General features: G+C 36.0%; 1 protein-coding gene across 3 annotated transcripts in view; it reads right to left on the bottom strand.

Annotated features, from left to right (window-relative positions):
* Positions 1-20,670, bottom strand: part of SLC25A48 (solute carrier family 25 member 48) — a 78,608-nt gene that overhangs the window by 5,233 nt on the left and 52,705 nt on the right. Inside the window, exons 7-8 of one of the 3 annotated variants that reach the window (XM_044664702.1) lie at positions 15,108-15,268; positions 9,163-9,287 (exon numbers count right to left, since the gene is read on the bottom strand). In XM_044664702.1, the coding sequence (XP_044520637.1) occupies positions 15,146-15,268 (123 nt within the window). In that variant the 3' untranslated portion in view covers positions 9,163-9,287; positions 15,108-15,145. Of the gene's footprint in view, positions 1-9,162; positions 9,288-15,107; positions 15,269-20,670 lie in introns of those variants that run through there. The other 2 variants (XM_044664703.1, XM_044664701.1) reach the window with 2 other exon arrangements.

The raw sequence follows: 20,670 nt of genomic DNA, 5'->3' as shown, positions 1-20,670 counted from the left end.
ACAAGCAAACACATCCAAACCTTCCAAAAAAAATGGAAATTGGTCATAAGCTCTTAAGGAGCTCAGATTTGAGATTAGGGACCAAGTAAGAAAGATAGAAGAAACTTAGCAAGAAAAGTGGGAAATAGTTCAAAAAGAAAACAGTTTAAAAGGCAGAATCTCCCACTTGGAAAAAGCCTAGAAATCAAATGAAATGATAAGCAAATTGAAGACCAGAAATGCCTGGCTAGAAGCCATGAAAAGCAGGATAGACCAAAACAAAAAGGAAAAATCAAAAGATCATAGCTGAAAAACAGTTTTCAAAAACTAGAATTGGGCAAATAGAAGCCAATGATCTCACAAGACAGCAAATAAAGCAAAGTCAAAAGAATGACAAATTAGAAGAAAACGTGAAATATCTCTTTGAGAAGATGACAGACTTGGAAAACAGGTTAAGGAGAGATAATTTGAGAATTATAGGCCTACCCAAAAATCTGGAAATAAACAGAAACCTTGACATCATAATATAAGAAATTATTCAAGAAAACTGCCCTGATATTCTTGAATAAGAGGACAAAATAGAAATTGAAAGAACCCATAGATCACCCTCTACATTAAATCTTCAAAAGACAGGGGGCAGCTGGGTAGCTCAGTGGATTGAGAGCCAGGCCTAGAGATGGGAGGTCCTAGGTTCAAATCTGGCCAGGCCTAGAGATGGGAGGTCCTAGGTTCAAATCTGGCCTCAGACACTTCCCAGCTATGTGACCCTGGGCAAGTCACTTGACCCTCATTGCCCACCCTTACCACTCTTCTGCCTTGGAGCCAATACACAGTATTGACTCCAAGATGGAAAGTAAGGGTTCAAAAAAAATCTTCAAAAGACATTCCCCAGGAATGTAATAGTCAAATTCAAGAGCTTCCAGGCTAAGGAGAAAATATTAAAAGCACCCAGAAAGAGACAATTCAGATATCAAGGAGCCCCAGTCAGGATTATACAGGATCTGGCATCCTCTACACTAAAGGACTGCAAGGCTTGGAATATGATATTCAGGAAGCCAACACATTGGGTCTACAAGCAAGAATCACCTACCTATCAAAACTGACTATATACTTTCAGGGGAAAGTATGGGCATTTAACAAAACAGAAGATTTCCAAGCATTTCTAAAGAAAAGACCAGAACTAAATGGAAAATCTGATGTCCAAATGTAAAATTCAAGAGATCCATGAAAAGATAGAGGGGGGAAAATTTAAGGGCTTTAGTAAGGATAAATTGCTTATATTTTTATATGGTAAAATGATGTCTGTAACTTTTAAAAACTGTTTTCATTATCATGGTAGATAAAAGAATTATTGATAGACAAAGGTTGTGGTATAAGGTTTTTAAGCTGATATAAAAAGGGGGGGAATAGAGGATGGTACTAAGAGAAACTTGAAGGAAGAAGAAAAACAGGATAAATTATTGTGATTTATTGATTTATTATGAGGGCCTGAGTGTCACCATGAGAGTCTTGAATCAGAGACGAGGGGTGGGAGATAAAGGGTTAAAAGGGCAACACTTATTGCCAACAGGTTTCTAACAATCTTGATTTATTCCATCATGTTTCTCCTCCATCAGGCTTCAGGCTTCTCTCTTGGGTTTCTGCTTCTCCCAGAACCAGAAGCAAAGTGTATATTTATCTTCTCTACCAAACTAGCTCATGATGGGAATCAAAAGGTCAACAAAAATACTTTTGACTAGAGCTTGGCATCTGGAATCAGGGAGGGAATTATCCTCTGCCTCAATATCTTTCTCCCAAGGTTGCTCTTTCTCTGCAGCTGTGCCCCTTCTCATGACCTTTTTAGGAGGAGAGTATAGGGGGGTTTAACCCCTTGGTCCCCCACATAAATTATACCACATAAAGAGGCACATGGTGTGTGTGTATGTGGAAGAATACTACTATAAGAAGGGAGGAAGAAAGTGTTAATAGGTAATATTTAAACCTTACTCTCAGTGGAACCAGTTCTGAGATGGAAGAGCAGTCAGATCTATTGGGGTATAGAATTCTATCTTACCCTACAGAGAAGTGAAGAGGGAATAACAAAGAGGGGAGTAGGGTAAGGAGTATCAATAGGGAGGGGAAGGTAGTGGGGAGCAATGAATAGACTTTAAAGAAAAATAAGAGAGGAATAAGAAGAGAAGGGGGAGTAAGGAAAGTAAAATAAGGGGAGGGGAAAGGGGATGGATTAAAAAGCAAAACATTGGTTTAGAAGGGAATAGTGAAAGAAGAGAGGACAGGATTAAAAGAGGAAATCAAAATGATGAGGGATACACAGGTGGTAATCGTAACATTGAATGTGAATGTTACGAACTCACCCTTAAAATGGAAGCAGATAACAGAGTGGATTAGAAACCAAAATCCTACCATATGTTGTCTACAAGAAACACACGTGAGGAAGGTAGGCACACACAGGGTAAAGGTAAGAGGGTGGAGCAGAATTTATTGGACATCAACTGAGAAAAGGAAGGCAGGAGCCACAATTGTGATATCTGACAAAGCCAAAGTAAAAATAGATCTGATTAAAGGAGATAAGGAAAGTAATTCCATCCTGATAAAAGGCAGCATAGATAATGAAGAATTATCAGTACTCAGCATGTATGCACCAAAGGGTATAGTATCCAGATTTTAAAAGGGGAAACTATTGGACCTTAAGGAGGAAATAGATAGTAAAACTACACTAGTGGGAGGCCAGAACCTGCTTCTATCAGATCTACATAAGTCAAACCAAAAATAAATAAAAAGAGATATGAATGAAATCTTAGAAAAATTAGAGTTAATAAATATATGGAGAAAAATAAATAGGTATAAAAAGGAATTCACCTTCTTTTCAGCAGCACATGGTACATTCACAAAGATTGACTATGTTCTAGGACATAAAGACATGACAAATGCAAAAAAGCAGAAATAATAAATGCAACTTTTTTGGGTCACATTGCAATAAAAATTATAATTTGTAAGGGTACATGGAAAGGCAAATAAAAATTATTTGGAAATTAAATAATATGATTTCCCTAAATTGGTTAGTTAAAGATAGAAACAATGATTTCATTGAAGAGAATGACAATTAGGAAACTATGTATCAAAATCTATGGAATACAGCCAAAGAAGTACTGAAGGGGAAATTTATATCCCTTGAATGCATATATCAACAAATCAGAGAGGGAAGAGGTCAATGAATTAGGCATGCAAATAAAAAAACCAGAAAGAGAACAAATTTTAAAAGCCCAGATAAAAACTAAATTGGAAATTCTAAAAATTGAAGGAGAAATTAATAAAATTGAAAGTAAAAGAACTATTGAACTAACAAATAGGACTAGGAGCTGGTACTTTAAAAAAAACAAATAAAATAGATAAAGTACTGGATGATCTAAAAAAAAAGAAAGAAGAAAATAAAATTAACAGTATCAAAGATGAAAAGGGAGACCTCACCTCTAATGGAGAGGAAATTAAGGTAATTATTAAGAACTATTTTGCCCAATTATATGGCAATAGATATGGCAATCTAAATGATATGGGTGATTATTTACAAAAATATAAATTGCTTTTAGAATATAGAATAGAATACTTTAAAAATCCAATCTCAGAAAAAGAAATTGAACAAGCCATCAAGGAACTCCCTAAGAAAAAATCCCCAAGCCCAGATGGATTCACAAGTGAATTCTATCAAACATTTAAAGAACAACTAATCCCAATACTATTCAAGCTATTTGACAAAGTAAGCAAAAAAGGAGTTCTACCAAATTCCTTTTATGACACAAATATGGTACTGATTCCAAAGCCAGGCAGACTAAAAACAGAGAAAGAAAACTACAGACTAATCTCCTTAATGAACATAGATGCAAAAATCTTAAATAGAAATTAGCAAAAAGACTCCAGCAAGTTATCATGAGAATTATTCACTATGATCAGGTGGGATTTATACCAGGTATGCAAGGATGGTTGAATATTAGGAAAACTATTCACATAATTGACCATATCAACAACCAAACCAACAGAAATCACATGATTATCTCAATAGTTGCAGAAAAAGCCTTTAATAAAACACAACACTCATTCCTATTGAAAACAATAGAAAGTATTGGAATAGATGGGCCTTTCCTAAAAATAATAAACAGTATATACTTAAAACCATCAGAAAGCATCATCTGCAATGGGGATAAGTTAGAAGTCTTCTCAATAAGATCAGAAGTGAAGCAAGGATACCCATTACCACCTCTATTATTTAATTGTACTAGAAATGCTAGCAGTAGTAATTAAAGAAGAAGAAATTGAAGGTATTAAAGTAGGCAATGAGGAGACTGAACTATCACTCTTTGCAGATGATTTGATGATCAACTTAAAGAATCCTAGAGAATCAACTAAAAAGTTAGTGGAAATAATCAACAACTTTAGCAAAGTTGCTGGATACAGAATAAACCCACATAAATCATCAGTATTTCTATATATTCTCAACTCAATTCAGCAACAAGAGTTAGAAAGAGAAATTCCATTTAAAATCACCCTAGACAACATACAATATTTAGGAAATCCATTTGCCAAGACAAACACAGGATTTATATGAACACAACTACAAAACACTTTCCACACAGTTAAAACTAGATCTAAACAATTGGAAAAACATTAATTGCTCATGTGCAGGTCAAGCTAACAATAAAAATGACAATCCTACCCAAATTATTACTTATTTAGTACCATACCTATCAAACTACCAAGAAACTTCTTCATTGAATTAGAAAAAATTATAACAAAGTTCATCTGGAAGAACAAAAGATCAAGAATATCAAGGGAACTAATGGAAAAAAAAATGTGAAGGATGGGGACCTAGCAGTACCAGATCTTAAACTGTACTATAAAGCAGTGGTCATCAAAACAATATGGTACTGGTTAAGAGACAGAAGGGAGGATCAGTGGAACAGACTTGGGACAGACACTATCCTCAGCAGATAGTGTATGATAAGCCCAAAGATCTCAGCTTTTGTGACAAAAAACCCACTATTTGACGAAAACTGCTGGGAAAAGTGGGAAACAGTATGGGAGAGATTAGGTTTAGATCAACATTTCACTCCCTACACCAAGACAAATTCTGAATGTGTAAATGACTTAATTTTTTTAAAATTTTTTTATATGATTCATGTTTTTACTTTCCCCTTCACCCACCCTTCATGCCCCCCCCCCCCATCCAACATGCATTTCCACTGGTTTTAACACGTGTGATCAGTCAAGACTTATTTACATATTATTGATAGTTGCATTGGTGTGGTCATTTAGTGTCTACATCCCCAACCATGTCCGCATCAACCCATGTGTTCAAGTGGTTGTTTTACTTCTGTGTTTCCACTCCTGCAGTTCTTCCTCTGAATGTGGGTAGCGTTCCTTTCCATAAATCCCTCAGAATTGTCCTGGGTCATTGTTCTTCTGGCTCTGCTCCTTTCACTTTGCATCAATTCCTGGAGGTCTTTCCAGTTCACATGGAATTCCTCTAGTTTATTATTCCTTTGAGCACAATAGTATTCCATCACCAGCATATACCACAATTTGTTCAGCCATTCCCCAATTGAAGGGCATTCCCTTGTTTTCCAGTTTTTTGCCACCACAAAAAGCATGGCTATAAATATCTTTGTACAAGTCTGTTTATCTCTGATCTCTTTGGGGTACAAACCCAGCAATGCTATGGCTGGATCAAAGGGCAGGCAATCTTTTATCACTCTTTGGGCATAGTTCAAAATTGCCATCCAGAATGGTTGCATCAGTTCACAACTCCACCAGCAATGCATTAATGTCCCAATTTTGCCACATCCCCTCTAACATTCATTACTCTCCCCTGCTATCATTTTAGCCAATCTGCTAAGTGTGAGGTGGTACCTAAGAGTTGTTTTGATTTGCATTTCTCTAATTATTAGAGATTTAGAACACTTTCTCATGTGCTTATTGACAGTTTTGATTTCTTTATCTGAAAATTGCCTATTCATGTCCCTTGCCTATTTATCAATTGGGGAATGGCTTGATTTTTTATACAATTCATTTAGCTCCTTGTATATTTGAGTAATTAGACCTCTGTCAGAGTTTTTTTGTTATAGATTTTTTCCCAGTTTGTTGTTTTCCCTTCTGATTTTTGTTGCATTGTTTTTGTTTGTGCAAAACCTTTTTAATTCAATATAATCAAAGTTATTTATTTTACATTTTGTAATTTTTTCTAACTCTTGCTTGGTTTTAAAATCTTCCCTTTCCCATAGACCTGACAGGTATACTATTCTATGTTCACCTAATTTTCTTATAGTTTCCTTCTTTACATTCAAGTTGTTCATCCATTCTGAATTTATCTTGGTGTAGGGTGTGAGATGTTGATCTAAACCTAATCTCTCTCATATTGTTTTCCAATTTTCCCAACAGTTTTTGTCAAATAGTGGATTTTTGTCCCAAAATTTGGCCTCTTTGGGTTTATCATACACTGTCTTGCTGATGTCACTTACCCCAAGTCTATTCCACTGATCTTCCCTTCTGTCTCTTAGCCAGTACCATATCGTTTTGATGACTGCAGCTTTATAGTATAGTTTAATATATGGTACCACTAGGCTACCTTCCTTCATTTTTTTTTCATTATTTCCCTTGATATTCTTGATCTTTTGTTCTTCCAAATGAACTTTGTTATAGTTTTTTCTAATTTGGTAAAAAATTTTTTTTGGTAGTTTGATAGGTATGGTGCTAAATAGGTAAATTAATTTGGGTAGAATGGTCATTTTTATTATGTTAGCTCGTCCTACCCATGAGTAATCAATGTTTTTCCAATTGTTTAGATCTAGTTTTAATTGTTTGGAAAGTGTTTTGTAGTTGTTTTCGTATAGTTCCTGTGTTTGTTTTGGTAGATAGATTCCTAAGTATTTTATATTGTCTAGGGTGATTTTAAATGGTGTTTCTCTTTCTACCTCTTGCTGCTGTGATGTGTTGGAGATATATAGAAATGTTGATGATTTATGTGCATTTATTTTGTATCCTACAACTTTGCTAAAGTTGTTGAGTATTTCTATTAGCTTTTTAGTGGATTCTCTAGGATTTTTTAAGTAGACCATCATATCATCTTCAAAGAGTGATAGCTTAGTATCTTTATTGCCTATTTTAATACCTTCGATTTCTTTGTCTTCTCTAAGTGCTACTGCTAGTGTTTCTAGTACAATGTTAAATAATAGAGGCGATAGTGGGCATCCTTGTTTCACGCCTGATCTTATTGGGAAGGCTTCTAATTTATCCCCATTGCATATGATGCTTGCTGATGGTTTTAGATATATACTGTTTATTATTTTTAGGAAAGGTCCTCCTATTCCTATACTTTCTAGTTTTTCAATAGGAATGGATGCTGTATTTTGTCAAAGGCTTTTTCAGCATCTATTGAGATAATCATGTGGTTTTTGTTGGTTTGCTTGTTGATATGGTCAATTATGTGAATTGTTTTCCTGATGTTGAACCATCCTTGCATTCCTGGTACAAATCCCAACTGATCATAATGAATAACCCTCGTGATTTCTTCCTGGAATCTCTTTGCTAATATTCTATTTAAGATTTTTGCATCTATGTTCATTAAGGAAATTGGTCTGTAGTTTTCTTTCTCTGTTTTTGATCTACCTGGCTTTGGAATCAGTATAAATGATTTAAATATAGAGAAGGAAACTATATAAGTAAATTAGGTAAACATAGAATAGTATACCTGTGTTATAAGGATTTTATTTTCATTTTATTCTGTCTCCTTAGGAGCAGAAATTTCTAGGTTAGAGTAAGTTATGTAAATCTTACTCTGTCTCTTTAAGAGCAGAAGTTTAAATTCTGAGGGACTTATGAGAAAGAATGCTATCCACATCCAGAGAAAGAACTGTGGGAGTAGAAACACAGAAGAAAAACATGATTGATTACATGGTTCGATGGAGATATGTTTGGGGATGATGACTTTAAAAGATAACAGTTGACCCCCTGCAAGAGCAAAAGCCTCTCTTGCATCTTTTGCATAACACCCTCTGTGAATCTTTATGTTTAAAGTGTGTTTCTTAATGCTGGATTCTGATTTCTAATACATTCTGCTCTATTGTTATGGGGGTGAGTTTATTCCATTCACATTATCAGTCACAATTATGATGGTTATTTTCCTCCATACTATTTTCATTTGCTTTTCTTTATTTTTTATAACCCTTTTTTTTACAAAGAAGAGAGCTGTTAGGAGAGAAGTTGAATGTGGGAGGCCAATAAAAGAAACAGAGTCTCAAATAGAAAAAAATCTGAGACTTCTCTTTTGACCCCTTTTATGATCCATACCTTTTCTTATTGGAAAAATATTATAGCCTTGTTGAAAAGCTTTAAGTTCCTAGCAAACCAGCAGGTACAGAGTTAACAATTCCTCTCCTTGATAATTAAGAAGCCTGAACTCCAAAAAATACATTACTTAAACAATTAAGGTCAGAAGTGGACAAAGCTAGACAACACTTTATCTGACCAGGTGCAATCCTGTAAATCAAGAGTACAGAACTCAATTATTTAGGATCTCTATGAAATATATTTCTGCTCCCTGAATAAACCTCCTGCTAATTGGTGGTTGGAATTTGGCCTTTGGCCCTGGACCTATCTCTCTACTTTTTAGACTCTAATGGGTTTTTGTATAATTTGTAATCCCTTCACAGCTGTAATTCTTTCTCTCTGCTCTTTGTGTGAAATCAGTATATATTAAACTCAAGACTCCACAGCAAGGTGGAGCAGTTATGAGCTAAGCATTTAGTCTGACTGTTCTCATTCAATCTGACACCACTAAATGCCACTCAGTACCCCCAGAAATATAGAGCTGGTTCTCTATAGTTGAATGACTTTCCTAATGTCTGAGATGAGATTTGAACTCAGGTCCTCTGACTCCAGAGTCAGTGTCTTTTTCTAGTGTATTATACTCTCTCTAAAGGCTTTTGTATAGCTATCTAATCTCATCCCCTCATGTATAGAAGGAAACTGAGATCCAGAGATGTTGCTTAGCATAATTCTTGACATAAAGAAGGCATTTTAAAAACATGTTAAATGATTAATAGATTGATTTATGGATAGTGAGTTCAAGAGACAGTTTCAAATAACTTATTTTGGGACAGTCACACACAACGATGCATTCTTTCTATGCTTATCTTTTGAGATTTTTGCCTGCAGGTTAGTAGTTGAGATCATTGGCAGATGGTTGAGGGGGCTAATTCTCAGGCTTCTTACAACATTCAATATCATCTTCATTAATCATTTTCTGGTTTCAAGCTGGCCTTTTCAAAACAAAGAGATCAGATTTTGAAAGAAAAAATATTTTTTTAGAAATTTAATTAACATTTATTAAGCACCTACTATATACAAGGCACTACAGATATTAAGACATAATCAAAATAATTCCTGCCCTCAAGGATCTGATAGTCTCTTGGAATAAAACTCTCATATACATTATAACTTTATTTAGATGTTTCATTTTCCCCTTATGTTATGCAAATTTATGAACTAAGAATCTAGATCGTGAATGTAGATTCTATGGCCAAGTAGTACACAATCTAAACTATTCATTTTAATGTTTTTAGTAAGGGATATCAGGCAAAATAACAGATTAGGAAGAAGACATACAACTCAGCTCTCCTCTCACAACTATTCCACAAAGACACAGAAAACATAGTATTTTACCTAGCCCATGGGGCTAGGGGTATTTTTCTAGCCCATGTCAACAAAGGAGTTCAGAGAGAAAGGTTTACAGACATGGAAGACTGGTATAGTCAGTAGTGCTGCATGAAAGGCATTCCTACAGGGATAATGAATAGTGGTTTGTTTGCAGCTTTGCAGTAGGAAAAGAGGAAGTCCAAGATCCACTAAAGAAGTCAAGAATCTGAACTTGTGAAGAAGTAAGAACAATCAACTGGAAGCTCTGTCACTCATACCCAGGTTGGAGGATGGAGATCTATGCTTAGAAAGGAGACCTTGACCAAGGAGTGATAGCTGACTTTTGGCTGGGTACTAGCCAAGGAGCAAGAAGCAAGGTAGCAAGGGTATATATATATATATATTTTTTTAAATTTTAAACCCTTAATTTCTGTGTATTGACTTATAGTGGAAGAGTGGTAAGGGTAGGCAATGGGGGTCAAGTGACTTGCCCAGGGTCACACAGTTGGGAAGTGTCTGAGGCCGGATTTGAACCTAGGACCTCCCGTCTCTAGGCCTGGCTCTCAATCCACTGAGTTACCCAGCTGCCCCCTCAAGGGTATATTTTTGACTTCATGAGTGGACAGTGGTCTCAGAACCAGCTCCCAGGCCAGTTGGAAGACTTTAGTAGAATAACCAGGATAGAAAGCCCTGATCAAAGGGAACATAAAGTTTTATCACTCTGGACCCACAGTTTCCCAGTTACCTGGACTAGGAATCAGAGTATGCAGGTTTTCTCATCTACAAAATGAAGGGACTGAATTCATTAGCTTCCAAAGACCATAAATCTTTGATCTTTTAATTAATGTAATTAATTAAATTACATTTAATTTATTTTATTTTTAAATTAATTTTTGTAATTAATTAAATTGTAATTAATTATACATACACACATCATCAACATCATCATTGTTATCATAATCATCATCATCATCACCATCTTAAAAAAGTGTTTCAGGAAGTCTCCAAGACAACTTGTTAATCAGAAGACAAAAGTTCTCATCCTGAAAGAGAAACTGTGTTCTGCTTTCTGTGATCCTGACAAAAATTAAATGATTTCTCAGTTTGTAGCCAAGCACCTTCCTTCTGCTGAAGAAGTAAATGACTAGTATATCTACATATGGAAGTGGAGAGTCATCTTGGGTGCTATTATCTTTAGAAATAAATTGGGGGGGGGGCAGCTGGGTAACTCAGTGGATTGAGAACCAGGCCTAGAGATGGGAAGTCCTAGGTTCAAGTATGGCCTCAGACACTTCCCAGCTGTGTTACCACTTGACCCCCATTGCCTACCCTTACCACTCTTCTGCCTTGGAGCCAACAGTATTGGCTCCAAGTCGGAAGGTAAGGGTTTAAAAAAAAAGGAAAAAAAAAAAAGAAAGAAAGAAATTGGAATTAGATCCTAAAATCATAGATTTAATGGTGAAAGGAATTTGATAGGTTAATGCATTCCCCTCTCCTCATTTATTTTATTTATTTATTTTTAATTCTGAACTTACAACCAAATGCACAGAACCATGAATATTTCTATGTGCAAAGTAGAATTAAAAGAGAATAGTACTTATGAAACTTATTATATATACAAACCCCTTCATTTTATAGGTGAAGAAACTGAGGCTTAAAGAGGTTAAGTGATTTGCTTAATGTGCCATAAATGTTAAATAATAGAGCCACTTTAAATTTAGGTACTCTGACTCCCATTTCTGGGTACTTACCAATGAGCCAAGCTCTCTCATATATAATTGGGAGAACAAAATTGGGTTATATAACATTTCTGCTAAATTTTATTGCTGTTCTAGGATCAACAGAAAATATAAAAATGCCAACAAACCGAAGTTTTCAGTTTGCCAAAACATTTAGTTGCACCAGACTTTTATGAAAAAGATAAAATAACAAGCAAACTGAAGCATCTCATTTAATTAAAATAACAACAAAACATCCAGAATCCCAGAAGAGGCCAACTAACCCCAAAGGGTTATTACTACAACACACTCAGCAAGTTGTCCTCTAGCCTCTAAAGATTTCTGAGGAGTAAGATCCCACCACTTCTTGAAGTATCTCATTATGTTTTTGGACAGCATGAAGATCTTCCTGACATCAAGCTTAAGTTGGTCTATTTCCAACAATATTCATTGCACCTGATTTTGCCCTCTGGAGTCAAACAAAATAAGTCTAAGCCTTCCTCCACATAACAGACTTTCAAAAACTTGAAAATAATTACCTTATCCTCCCTGAATCTTGTCCTCTTCACACTAAACCTCCTCTGTTCTTTCATCTGATCTTTGTACATCATGTACTTAAGGCACTTCCTTTGTTATCCATCTGAGCATTCTCTAGCTTACAAAAATCCTTCTTATACAGTAGCACCCAGAACTTCACAGTACTTCAGATGAGGTTTGATAAGGGCAGAGGACAGAGGAATTTTCACCTCTCTATTGCTGGATGCAGCACAACTGAGATTTCATTGACTTTTTTGGATGCCACATCATATGACTGACTCAATGAGCTTGGAGTACTCTAAAATCTCTAGATTTTAGAATTATCTAACCATAATTGTCCCATTCTGAAATTGTGAAATTGATACTGTGTGCCCAAGACTACATACTTACCCTATTAGATTTCATCTTATGCAAGTTGGTTCAGGACTTTCTCCTGATATGATCCATTGTGTTCTGGTAGCATGGTGAATAAAGTGCTGGGCTTGATATCAGGAAGACCTGAATTCAAATCCAGATTCTGACACTTATTGGCTGTGTGACCCTAGGTAAGTCACTTAATTTCTATTTGCCTCAGTTTTCTCAAATGGAAAATAGGGATAATGATAGTACCTACCTGCCGAGGTTATTGTCAGTGATGAAATGAGTTACTATTTGTAAAGTGCTTAGCACAGTGCCTGGAACATACATGCATATAATTGCTCATTTCCTCCTTTTCCTTTGTGCCATTTGTATTTCCCATTACATATGCAGAATAGTCCCAAGTCTCAGAACCTCTCCCCTAAGGTAAAAAGATCATAACAGTGGCATTTGGGGCTAAGTGGCTCTGTGGACTGAGAGCCAGGTTTAAAGATGGGATGTCCTGGGTTAAAATCTGGCCTTAGACACTTCCTAGCTATTACCCTGGGCAAGTCACTTAACTACTATTGCCTAGCCCAGTGATAGGAAAACTTTTAGAGGGGCAGATAATGTGAGAAATGTCCTCAGGTGCATGTAGAGAGGAGGAGGGGAGGAGCCTGGCCCAGCATCCCTCTATCTTTCTAGTAACAAACTCTGGCAAACTCTGTGCTGGAGCAAAGGCAGGCATGCCCATAGAGGGGGCTCTGAGTGCCCCCTCTGGCATACATATAGGTTTGCCACCACAGGCCTAACCCTTACTTTACCACTTTTCTACCTTGAAATCAATACACAGTATTGATTCTAAGATATAAGGTAGCAGTTAAAAATAATAACAGTGGCATTTATTTATAGAGAACTTTACAACTTACACAACCTTCACAACCATGCCGTGAAGGGCAAATGTCCCCATTTTAGCGAAGAGGAAATTTGGACTTTGAGAAGTTAAGGTATTTATTATTTAAGGTCAGTTTCTAAATGTCAGAGGCAGGTCTTGAATTTAGGTGCTCTGATTCCTAATCAAGCTTTCTTTTTATGAATACCCCTCTCAAAATTTAACATATTGGCTGAGAATCTAAGTAATACTTCCTATGCTTCATAAGAGATGAGAATTTTTACCTGTTAATCCAAATTGTTGAAGTACCCCACTTCAGAATGAAGAATCACAAAGAAATCCATTCAGAATGATGACCTTTTCTAAGAGTCTCAGTCATCACAGATATACTATATACTATATGTATATGTACCCCTCATATACATATACATATATCTCCTACCATATAGAGATTTACTTATGTGAACATTTAGTCATGCAGGCAGAAAAATGGATTTTCAGATATTCTAAAATGATTTCTAACTTTTATAGTTTGAGTGAGGGAGAGCTTCATGGCGTAAAGATAACATTCCTTGATTAAATGGAATAATTTAATAAATATTTCACTATATATCTAAAGCTTACTTGTTTAGTCCTATTTAACTTTTTGACATAAACTTAATATGAGGAATATTTTACTGGATATCCATATACCTAACCTTTTTTAAATCCACAAATAAATATTATATTTCAATACATACTTATTACATATAGCATATTCTTTCTACATTTTTACTTATATTTGTATATGTATGTGTGTGTGTATGTGTGTATGTTGTTGTTCATTTGTTTCAGTCATGTCTGATTATTAGTGGCCCCATTTAGATACTGGAGTGGTTCTTTCTCCAGCTCATTTTACAGATGAGGAATTGAGGTGAGCATGGTTAAGTGACTTGCCCAGGGTCAGTAATGTCTGAAGTCAGATTTTAACTCAGGAAGATGAAACTTCCTGAATCCAGATCCAGGACTCTATTCATTGTACCACCTAGCTACCCCTCATATACATATACATATGGTATATGTACCCCTCATATACATATAAATATATCCCCTACCATATAGAGATTTACTTATGTGAACATTTATATACACACCCAGGGCTATGTCCTGATTAATGTGAATAGTGAATCCTCTGAAGTAGCTGCATGTATCAAAATTCCAATTCTTCAAAGTTATAATTATGTAAAATAATATGGTAATTGGTTTCAATGCAATGGAAATATATAGTGTCGTTTCTAATAATGTGGTTGCTCCAGGGGGTTCATTATCACACTAATCAGGATCCAGCTGTACTAGGCAGAGGCAGTAGCAGTTAGGGGAAGCTGGTTTATATAGAAGGTGGTATTTGTGTTGCCTCCTAAGTTCCAATATCTATGCTTAATACAGTTTCTTTGGTGACCACTGACAAGTAGCATAAGACTGGGGACTGTCTTTTTTTTCTTTTTTCTTTTTTGATTTTTGTGTACCCTCCACCTAGCACAGTGAAGTATGATATTTGCATTTTTTTAAAGATGGTATCAAGACCAGATAAGTCTAAATAAGAGAAGAAAAAGACAGTAGAAAAAATGTTGAGTCAGGAGATAGAAAAATGAAAAAGGAAAGAAAAAAAAAAGAAAAATAAAAACCAAAGAGGTAGGAAGTGAATGAGAGAAAATGCTTTCCACCAGTGCTTTTCAGAAGTTTCAAGGTCACAGATTGCTGAACCTTCTTCAAAGGTATAAAGAGAAAGAGGACACTGTGAGTGTGTTATAATCTGGTTAGTATCTAGCACATTACTGTGTACATATACACATTGAAAGCTGCTTTTGTATGATGACTCCTGTCATAATTCCCACACCAAACAGTTAATGTTAGGAAGACAAAGACTATTTGTCATTTCCCCCCATATTAGGAAGTCTTTTCTCTCTAAGATAGACACTTACAAATGAGGGAATGGGGAAGAAGGAAGTTGACTTGAGGCTCAGGGATTCGTCACCGTTTGGTCTCCCCTCAAAGCCCGGAGTGAAAGTTCATATCCAAGAAACATGGTGGCACTCATTGGGAACCCCCGGATGGTGTTCACTGTGATTCCCCTGAAAAAAACCTTTGCAGGAAGGGAATTAAGTTATTTCATGGCTTACATTCCCTCAAACTTCCCAGAAACACACATTCTCATAAATATACATAGTAACACAACACAATATGTATGACAAGATTTGATTTTCTAGTATTTAGGAGGGCTTAATTCTCTCTTTCATTTCCTCCAGTTTTATTAAAACTTCCACAGTATCCATGAGAGCAATGTTTCTATTTTTATCATCAGTGAAATAAAAAATCTCATTCCTTTGTTAGGCAATCTTCTCAAACCTCTAGAACAGTGATGGTGAACCTTTTAGACCTAGAGTGCTGAATCCACTCCCTCCCCCCAACACACACACACACACACACACACACACACACACACACACACACACGAGGGAGAAAGCACTCCCATTGCAGGGCAGAGGGGTGGGTGAAGTGAGGAATGCCCTCAGTCAGTGTAGAGAAGGGAAAGTGAGTGACCTGAGCATTCCACTCACCCATGAGCTGCCCACCTTACCTCCTGTGTATTCCCTTTGGGCTGCTGAGCAGAGGGGTAGGTGATGTGAAAAAATATCATCAGGTACAGGGGAGAGGGGGAAGGGAGCAACTCTGCCCCGGTCCCTCTATCTTTCTAGTAACAAACTCTGTGTGTGTGGCGGGGGGCAGAGATGGCCAAGTGCCCACAGAATACCATCACTGCTCTAGAAGACTTTAAAGTTATAAACTCATCAAAGCTAGAAGGGATTTTACCAGTTAATTAGACCTCATTTGAGAAATAAATCTGAAATGACTTGCTCAAGGTCATATAGTCAAGTAGTAGTGAATCTGGAACTAATTCCCAGATCTCCTTACTCCTATCCTAGTGCTTTTTTCTTTCTGCACTACTTTAGAGTGGAGGATATCTCCCTTCTCCCCCTGCCCTAGCCTGTTTTTTGTCCTTTGAAGGAGAAGTGAAAGAATTAATCGAGGGCAAAATACAAAAAAAAAAAAAAAGGCATTCTATTCTTGTGCTCAACTCTGTCTTTAAAACTGAAAAAGAACCACAAAGTCCTATTCAATAAGCACTTTCCTTAGAAATCTTATGTCAAAGGGGAATGCCCCCTAATTGGCTTTTTGTCAATGTGTCTATCAATCTTTTTTTTCTCTTTTCTTTCCCTCTTATCCCCATATTGTTGTAATTTCCCCTAGGTAGAGTGCAATATTTTATACACCTTTAGTAAGAGAATCTTTGGAAGTATAAGCTGGTTATGTGAAATAATTCATTGGGGAGACTAGGCCCATTAATCTCCCCAAAACCTCAAATGGGAAGATTTTAACATTCTCATCTCCCAATAGAATCACAGGGGGGGATTGCTGGAAGAGAATTTCTCTATTATGTCTCTTTGTTAATGTCATCTCTCAGTGACCTGGAGGTCATTTACCAATGAGTAAATTCAGGAAGTTAAAGAACCAAAGAACCAACAAGAGGTGAAACTGATTCCACAGGCACTGCCCCACTGGGTGGTGCCTGGAAAATTAAGAAACTATGGCTGGTTCCTGAGATGTGATGTGTGAGAGTTAGTGGATATAGAAAAGAGCTTATAAGGTCAGACCAGAAGCCTTTTTAGAGTCTTCTGGCTGGATCACAGGATGCAGAAGGAACCCTTGTCAGAAGTTAGCTTCAATTCATCATGGTGGCCAATAGTAAGTAAGCTAGTTATCTCTCTACTTCTCCCCTACATTTCCCTCTCTTTACTACTACTAGTTTGATTTAATAAAGTTATAAAGTTACTAGCAGCCTGATAAGTTTAATTATTACAGAAACCATAGATGATTCACCAATTACCTCCACCAGACCATATACTCAGAGTCAGTAATTTTATATTTCCTTTCTCTCCTGAAGATTTTCTCTCTCAGCACAGGGAAATTTGGCTTACTCCTCTTTATTTTGATGTATTTTGTCCTGACAAACCTGTTAATCACAGATATTGGCAAATCTGGGTGTACTTATTGGGACTGAATTTAGGAGTTGAGGAGAATTCCAGAGAGAGAGAAACAGATTTAAAATGGAGAACTTGCCAGAGCAAGTCTCTGGTTAGAGGTTCAGAGATATAGGGGAAGGTTCCTACTCCTCAGAGGAGATTGGGTTGTTGGGAAGAAGAGTCTTAAGAAAAGAATGAGACTGTCCAGGGTATACCAATAGAGGGCTAAAAGGCATGGGAAATATGTCCATCTTCTAGATACAGGTTTCCTAGGACAAAGTCTCAGTTGCCCCACTCTAGTTGTGTCTCTGAATTGAAGAAACACATTATTAAGCCTGAAGAGGAGAGTGAGTGGGAGTTTATTGCTGTCTTTAAAGACTTGAAGGTACATTATTTGAAAAAAGGAATTACTAATCCATTACATTCTTATTTGTTAATTGAATTCCACCCCTCAACTCCTCCAACCCCAACCACTATGAAGATAGAAGTAAAGAAAAGAAAGTGTTGAACCAAATATGCAGAGTTAAGCAAAACAAATCCTTACTTTGGCCATTTCAAAAATATGCCTCATTTTGCATGATGAGAACACCATCTTAATGCCAGACAGTGAAAAACATACATCACTGGTCTTCTGAAATCATAGTTGGTCACTACTATATTGATCAGAGTTTTTAAATCTTTCAAAGTTGTTCATCTTAATAATAATGTCGATTATATATATGTATATAGTTCTCTTGGTTCTACTCACTTCACTCTATATCAATTCATATGTCCCCAGGTCTTTCTGAAACCATCCCCTTTATTATGACAATAGCTTTCCTAGTAATTCCTTTTTCATAGGAAGCAATTTCATTATTTGAAGGGCTATTAATGAAAAAGAAATTAATAGGAATGTAATAGATTACTAATAATCAAAAGAAAAGGCAACTTTAAAAAATGGAATTCGACTTATTCTGCATAGGAACAAGCTAAGAGTAATGGGTTAAAGTGGTGAGAGAAAGATTCTGGAGCAATACTTAAAAAAACCCAACAACAGTCAAACAAAAAACTTCCTAAAACTTATTTCATTCAAAAAGTGGAATGGTATGCCTTTTGGAATACAAGTTCCCCATTTCTGGGATCTATGAAACATATGCCAAATTGCCATTGCTGAACAATGTTAGAAAGATAATTCCTGCCCAGTTATGGGTTGGATCAATGATCTTTGAGATCCTTAAACCTCTTAGGAATTCTATACATGGCAAGTCAGTGCCCGAATCTTAGGAAATTGCCAGTTTTAGGTCAGTTATTTTCAACTATGGATTCTAAGGTCAGTCACAGAGCAATTTCTATGTTTGGCAGAGGAAAGCAAGATTATTGGAATAAATAATAATAATTGGAATAAATAATAAATAAATAAATAAATCTTCTAATAATATGAAATGGTAATAATAGCTAGAATTTTTGTGGCACATTAATAGCTGAAAAAGAGTTTTACAACCATTATGTCATTTGATCTTCACAACAACCTTGCAAAGTAACTACTCTTGTTTTCCCCATTTTATAGATGAGAAAACTGAATCTGAGAAAGGTTAAGTAATTTACCCAGGGTCATAATTTAATAAATTTCTCAGGCAGAATTTGAACTCAGGTCATTGACTACAAAACTTAACTGTCTTTACTCAATTTATGAACTGAAAAAGAGTCAATATCTACTTCTGGTCCTATGTTATGAGATGATTTAGAGCAGGGATTCTCAACTTTTATCTATTACAGATCCCTTTGTCAGTCCAGTGAAACCTGTGGATGCTTTTTTTAAGAATAATGCTTTAAAATTCATAAAACAATATACAGATTATAAAGGAAGGAAATTATAAAGACATATGTTTATCAAAATATTTTTAAAAATAATTTCACAGGTTCCATGTTAAGAATCCTAATTTTATAGAAAATTCACTGCTAACTTTCAACATTCAGGACCCAGGCCCTGAAACGGTTTATACAGGAATGAGTGAAAAAGAAGTCACTAGCGCTTTAACAGTGTTTTGAGAAGCTAAATCTTAACCTTTCTAAAAATTCCACAGAACTAAAAATTACATAATAGGTGGTGTGTAAGGAACTGAGACAAACTTGGAGGGGAAAATTTCATCCACTGGCTTCACAGCTACTCACCTAGTTGTCTGGACTGATCTCTGCTCTTAGAGCAAAGTTTCTGTCCTAATGAGCCTGGATAAAGCCACAAGCCTCCCTTTGGTTTAAGCCAGGGTACTGGCAATATGCTCCACACCACTCCATACCACATCAGGCACATGGAAAGTTACAAATCTCCTACTCATAGGAGTTTATAGTCTACTTGTGCTTATTTATTTACCCATTTTCGAAGGTGGAGAATGGAAAGGATACCAAGAACTGTTATCTTTTAAATTGGACTTCTACATTTGCAGAACATAGAATGTAAATATAAAGAAAATTTCTTAAGTGTTAGAAAACTAAAAGGGAGTCCATGGTTTATTTAAAATGGAAATGCTGCTATCTTGGTGCTTAATAAACATGTTGAGAAGAGAGACAAAAAGGAAAAAAGAGAACCAAACATACAATGGTAGAGATAGGAAAGAATAAAAACAGAAAAAGGGAAGAGGCACAGAAATAGGGAGGGAGAAGAGGTAAAATCACCAGTGACAGAAACATGCATAGATGCATATATATATAGACACAGACATATATAGGACTTAAAGAGTTGGAAAAGAAACATCCAAAGTGACATAAACATGGAAGAAAACAGAGACTTCTTAGAATGGTTTCACCATTCTGGTGGTCTTCTAGGAAATTCCTCCTAAAAACTTTAAAGTTATGTTCCATTATCTTAGTTCCAGGCAATTTGTGCCCTGACAGGGATGGATATTCTTCCTGGTTGTTGCCTCACAGGACAAATGCAATTCAAATGAAGGACAGATAGGTTCTCCAATCCGCCTGAGAATATTCAAAATTACCTCAAATTATTGCATGAAAATTTCAAAATAATATTTGTCTGAAGTGATCTTCCAAAATGAAAGCTAGTTCAACTGTACTCTTGCATATAGGACCTAACTAATTTTCTTTGAAGAAAAAGGGGTTGATTATCTTTGAAAGGAGAGAAGGAGTATGTACATAGTCTTTTTAGGGCTTCTGAAATGTGTAAATTCTCCCTTCTGATCTGAAATCCTATGACTTACTCAAGTAAAAATTAAATTAACAATAGCTACAATTCAGAAGACCTGGAGAATTGCATAGATCCCATACTTATCTGTATATTATATTCCTAACTCTACCCTCATATCTCTATTAAATATATCCTAAGAGTATTTACTAAGAGTAAATAAAAATATCTGCTTCAAGAACTAAAGTACAAGATACCATGGATACTAATTTCAATGAGCAGTTTGCTGTTTATAAGGTGCAGAGATGGGAACTTCAGGAGGAAGCTTCTTTCAAAGACAAATCTGAT

This window comes from Gracilinanus agilis, chromosome 2, assembly GCF_016433145.1.
Source record: "Gracilinanus agilis isolate LMUSP501 chromosome 2, AgileGrace, whole genome shotgun sequence".
NCBI lineage: Eukaryota > Metazoa > Chordata > Mammalia > Didelphimorphia > Didelphidae > Gracilinanus > Gracilinanus agilis.
Note: the sequence above shows the minus strand (reverse complement) of the source record. Positions and strands in the feature narration are given on the sequence as shown.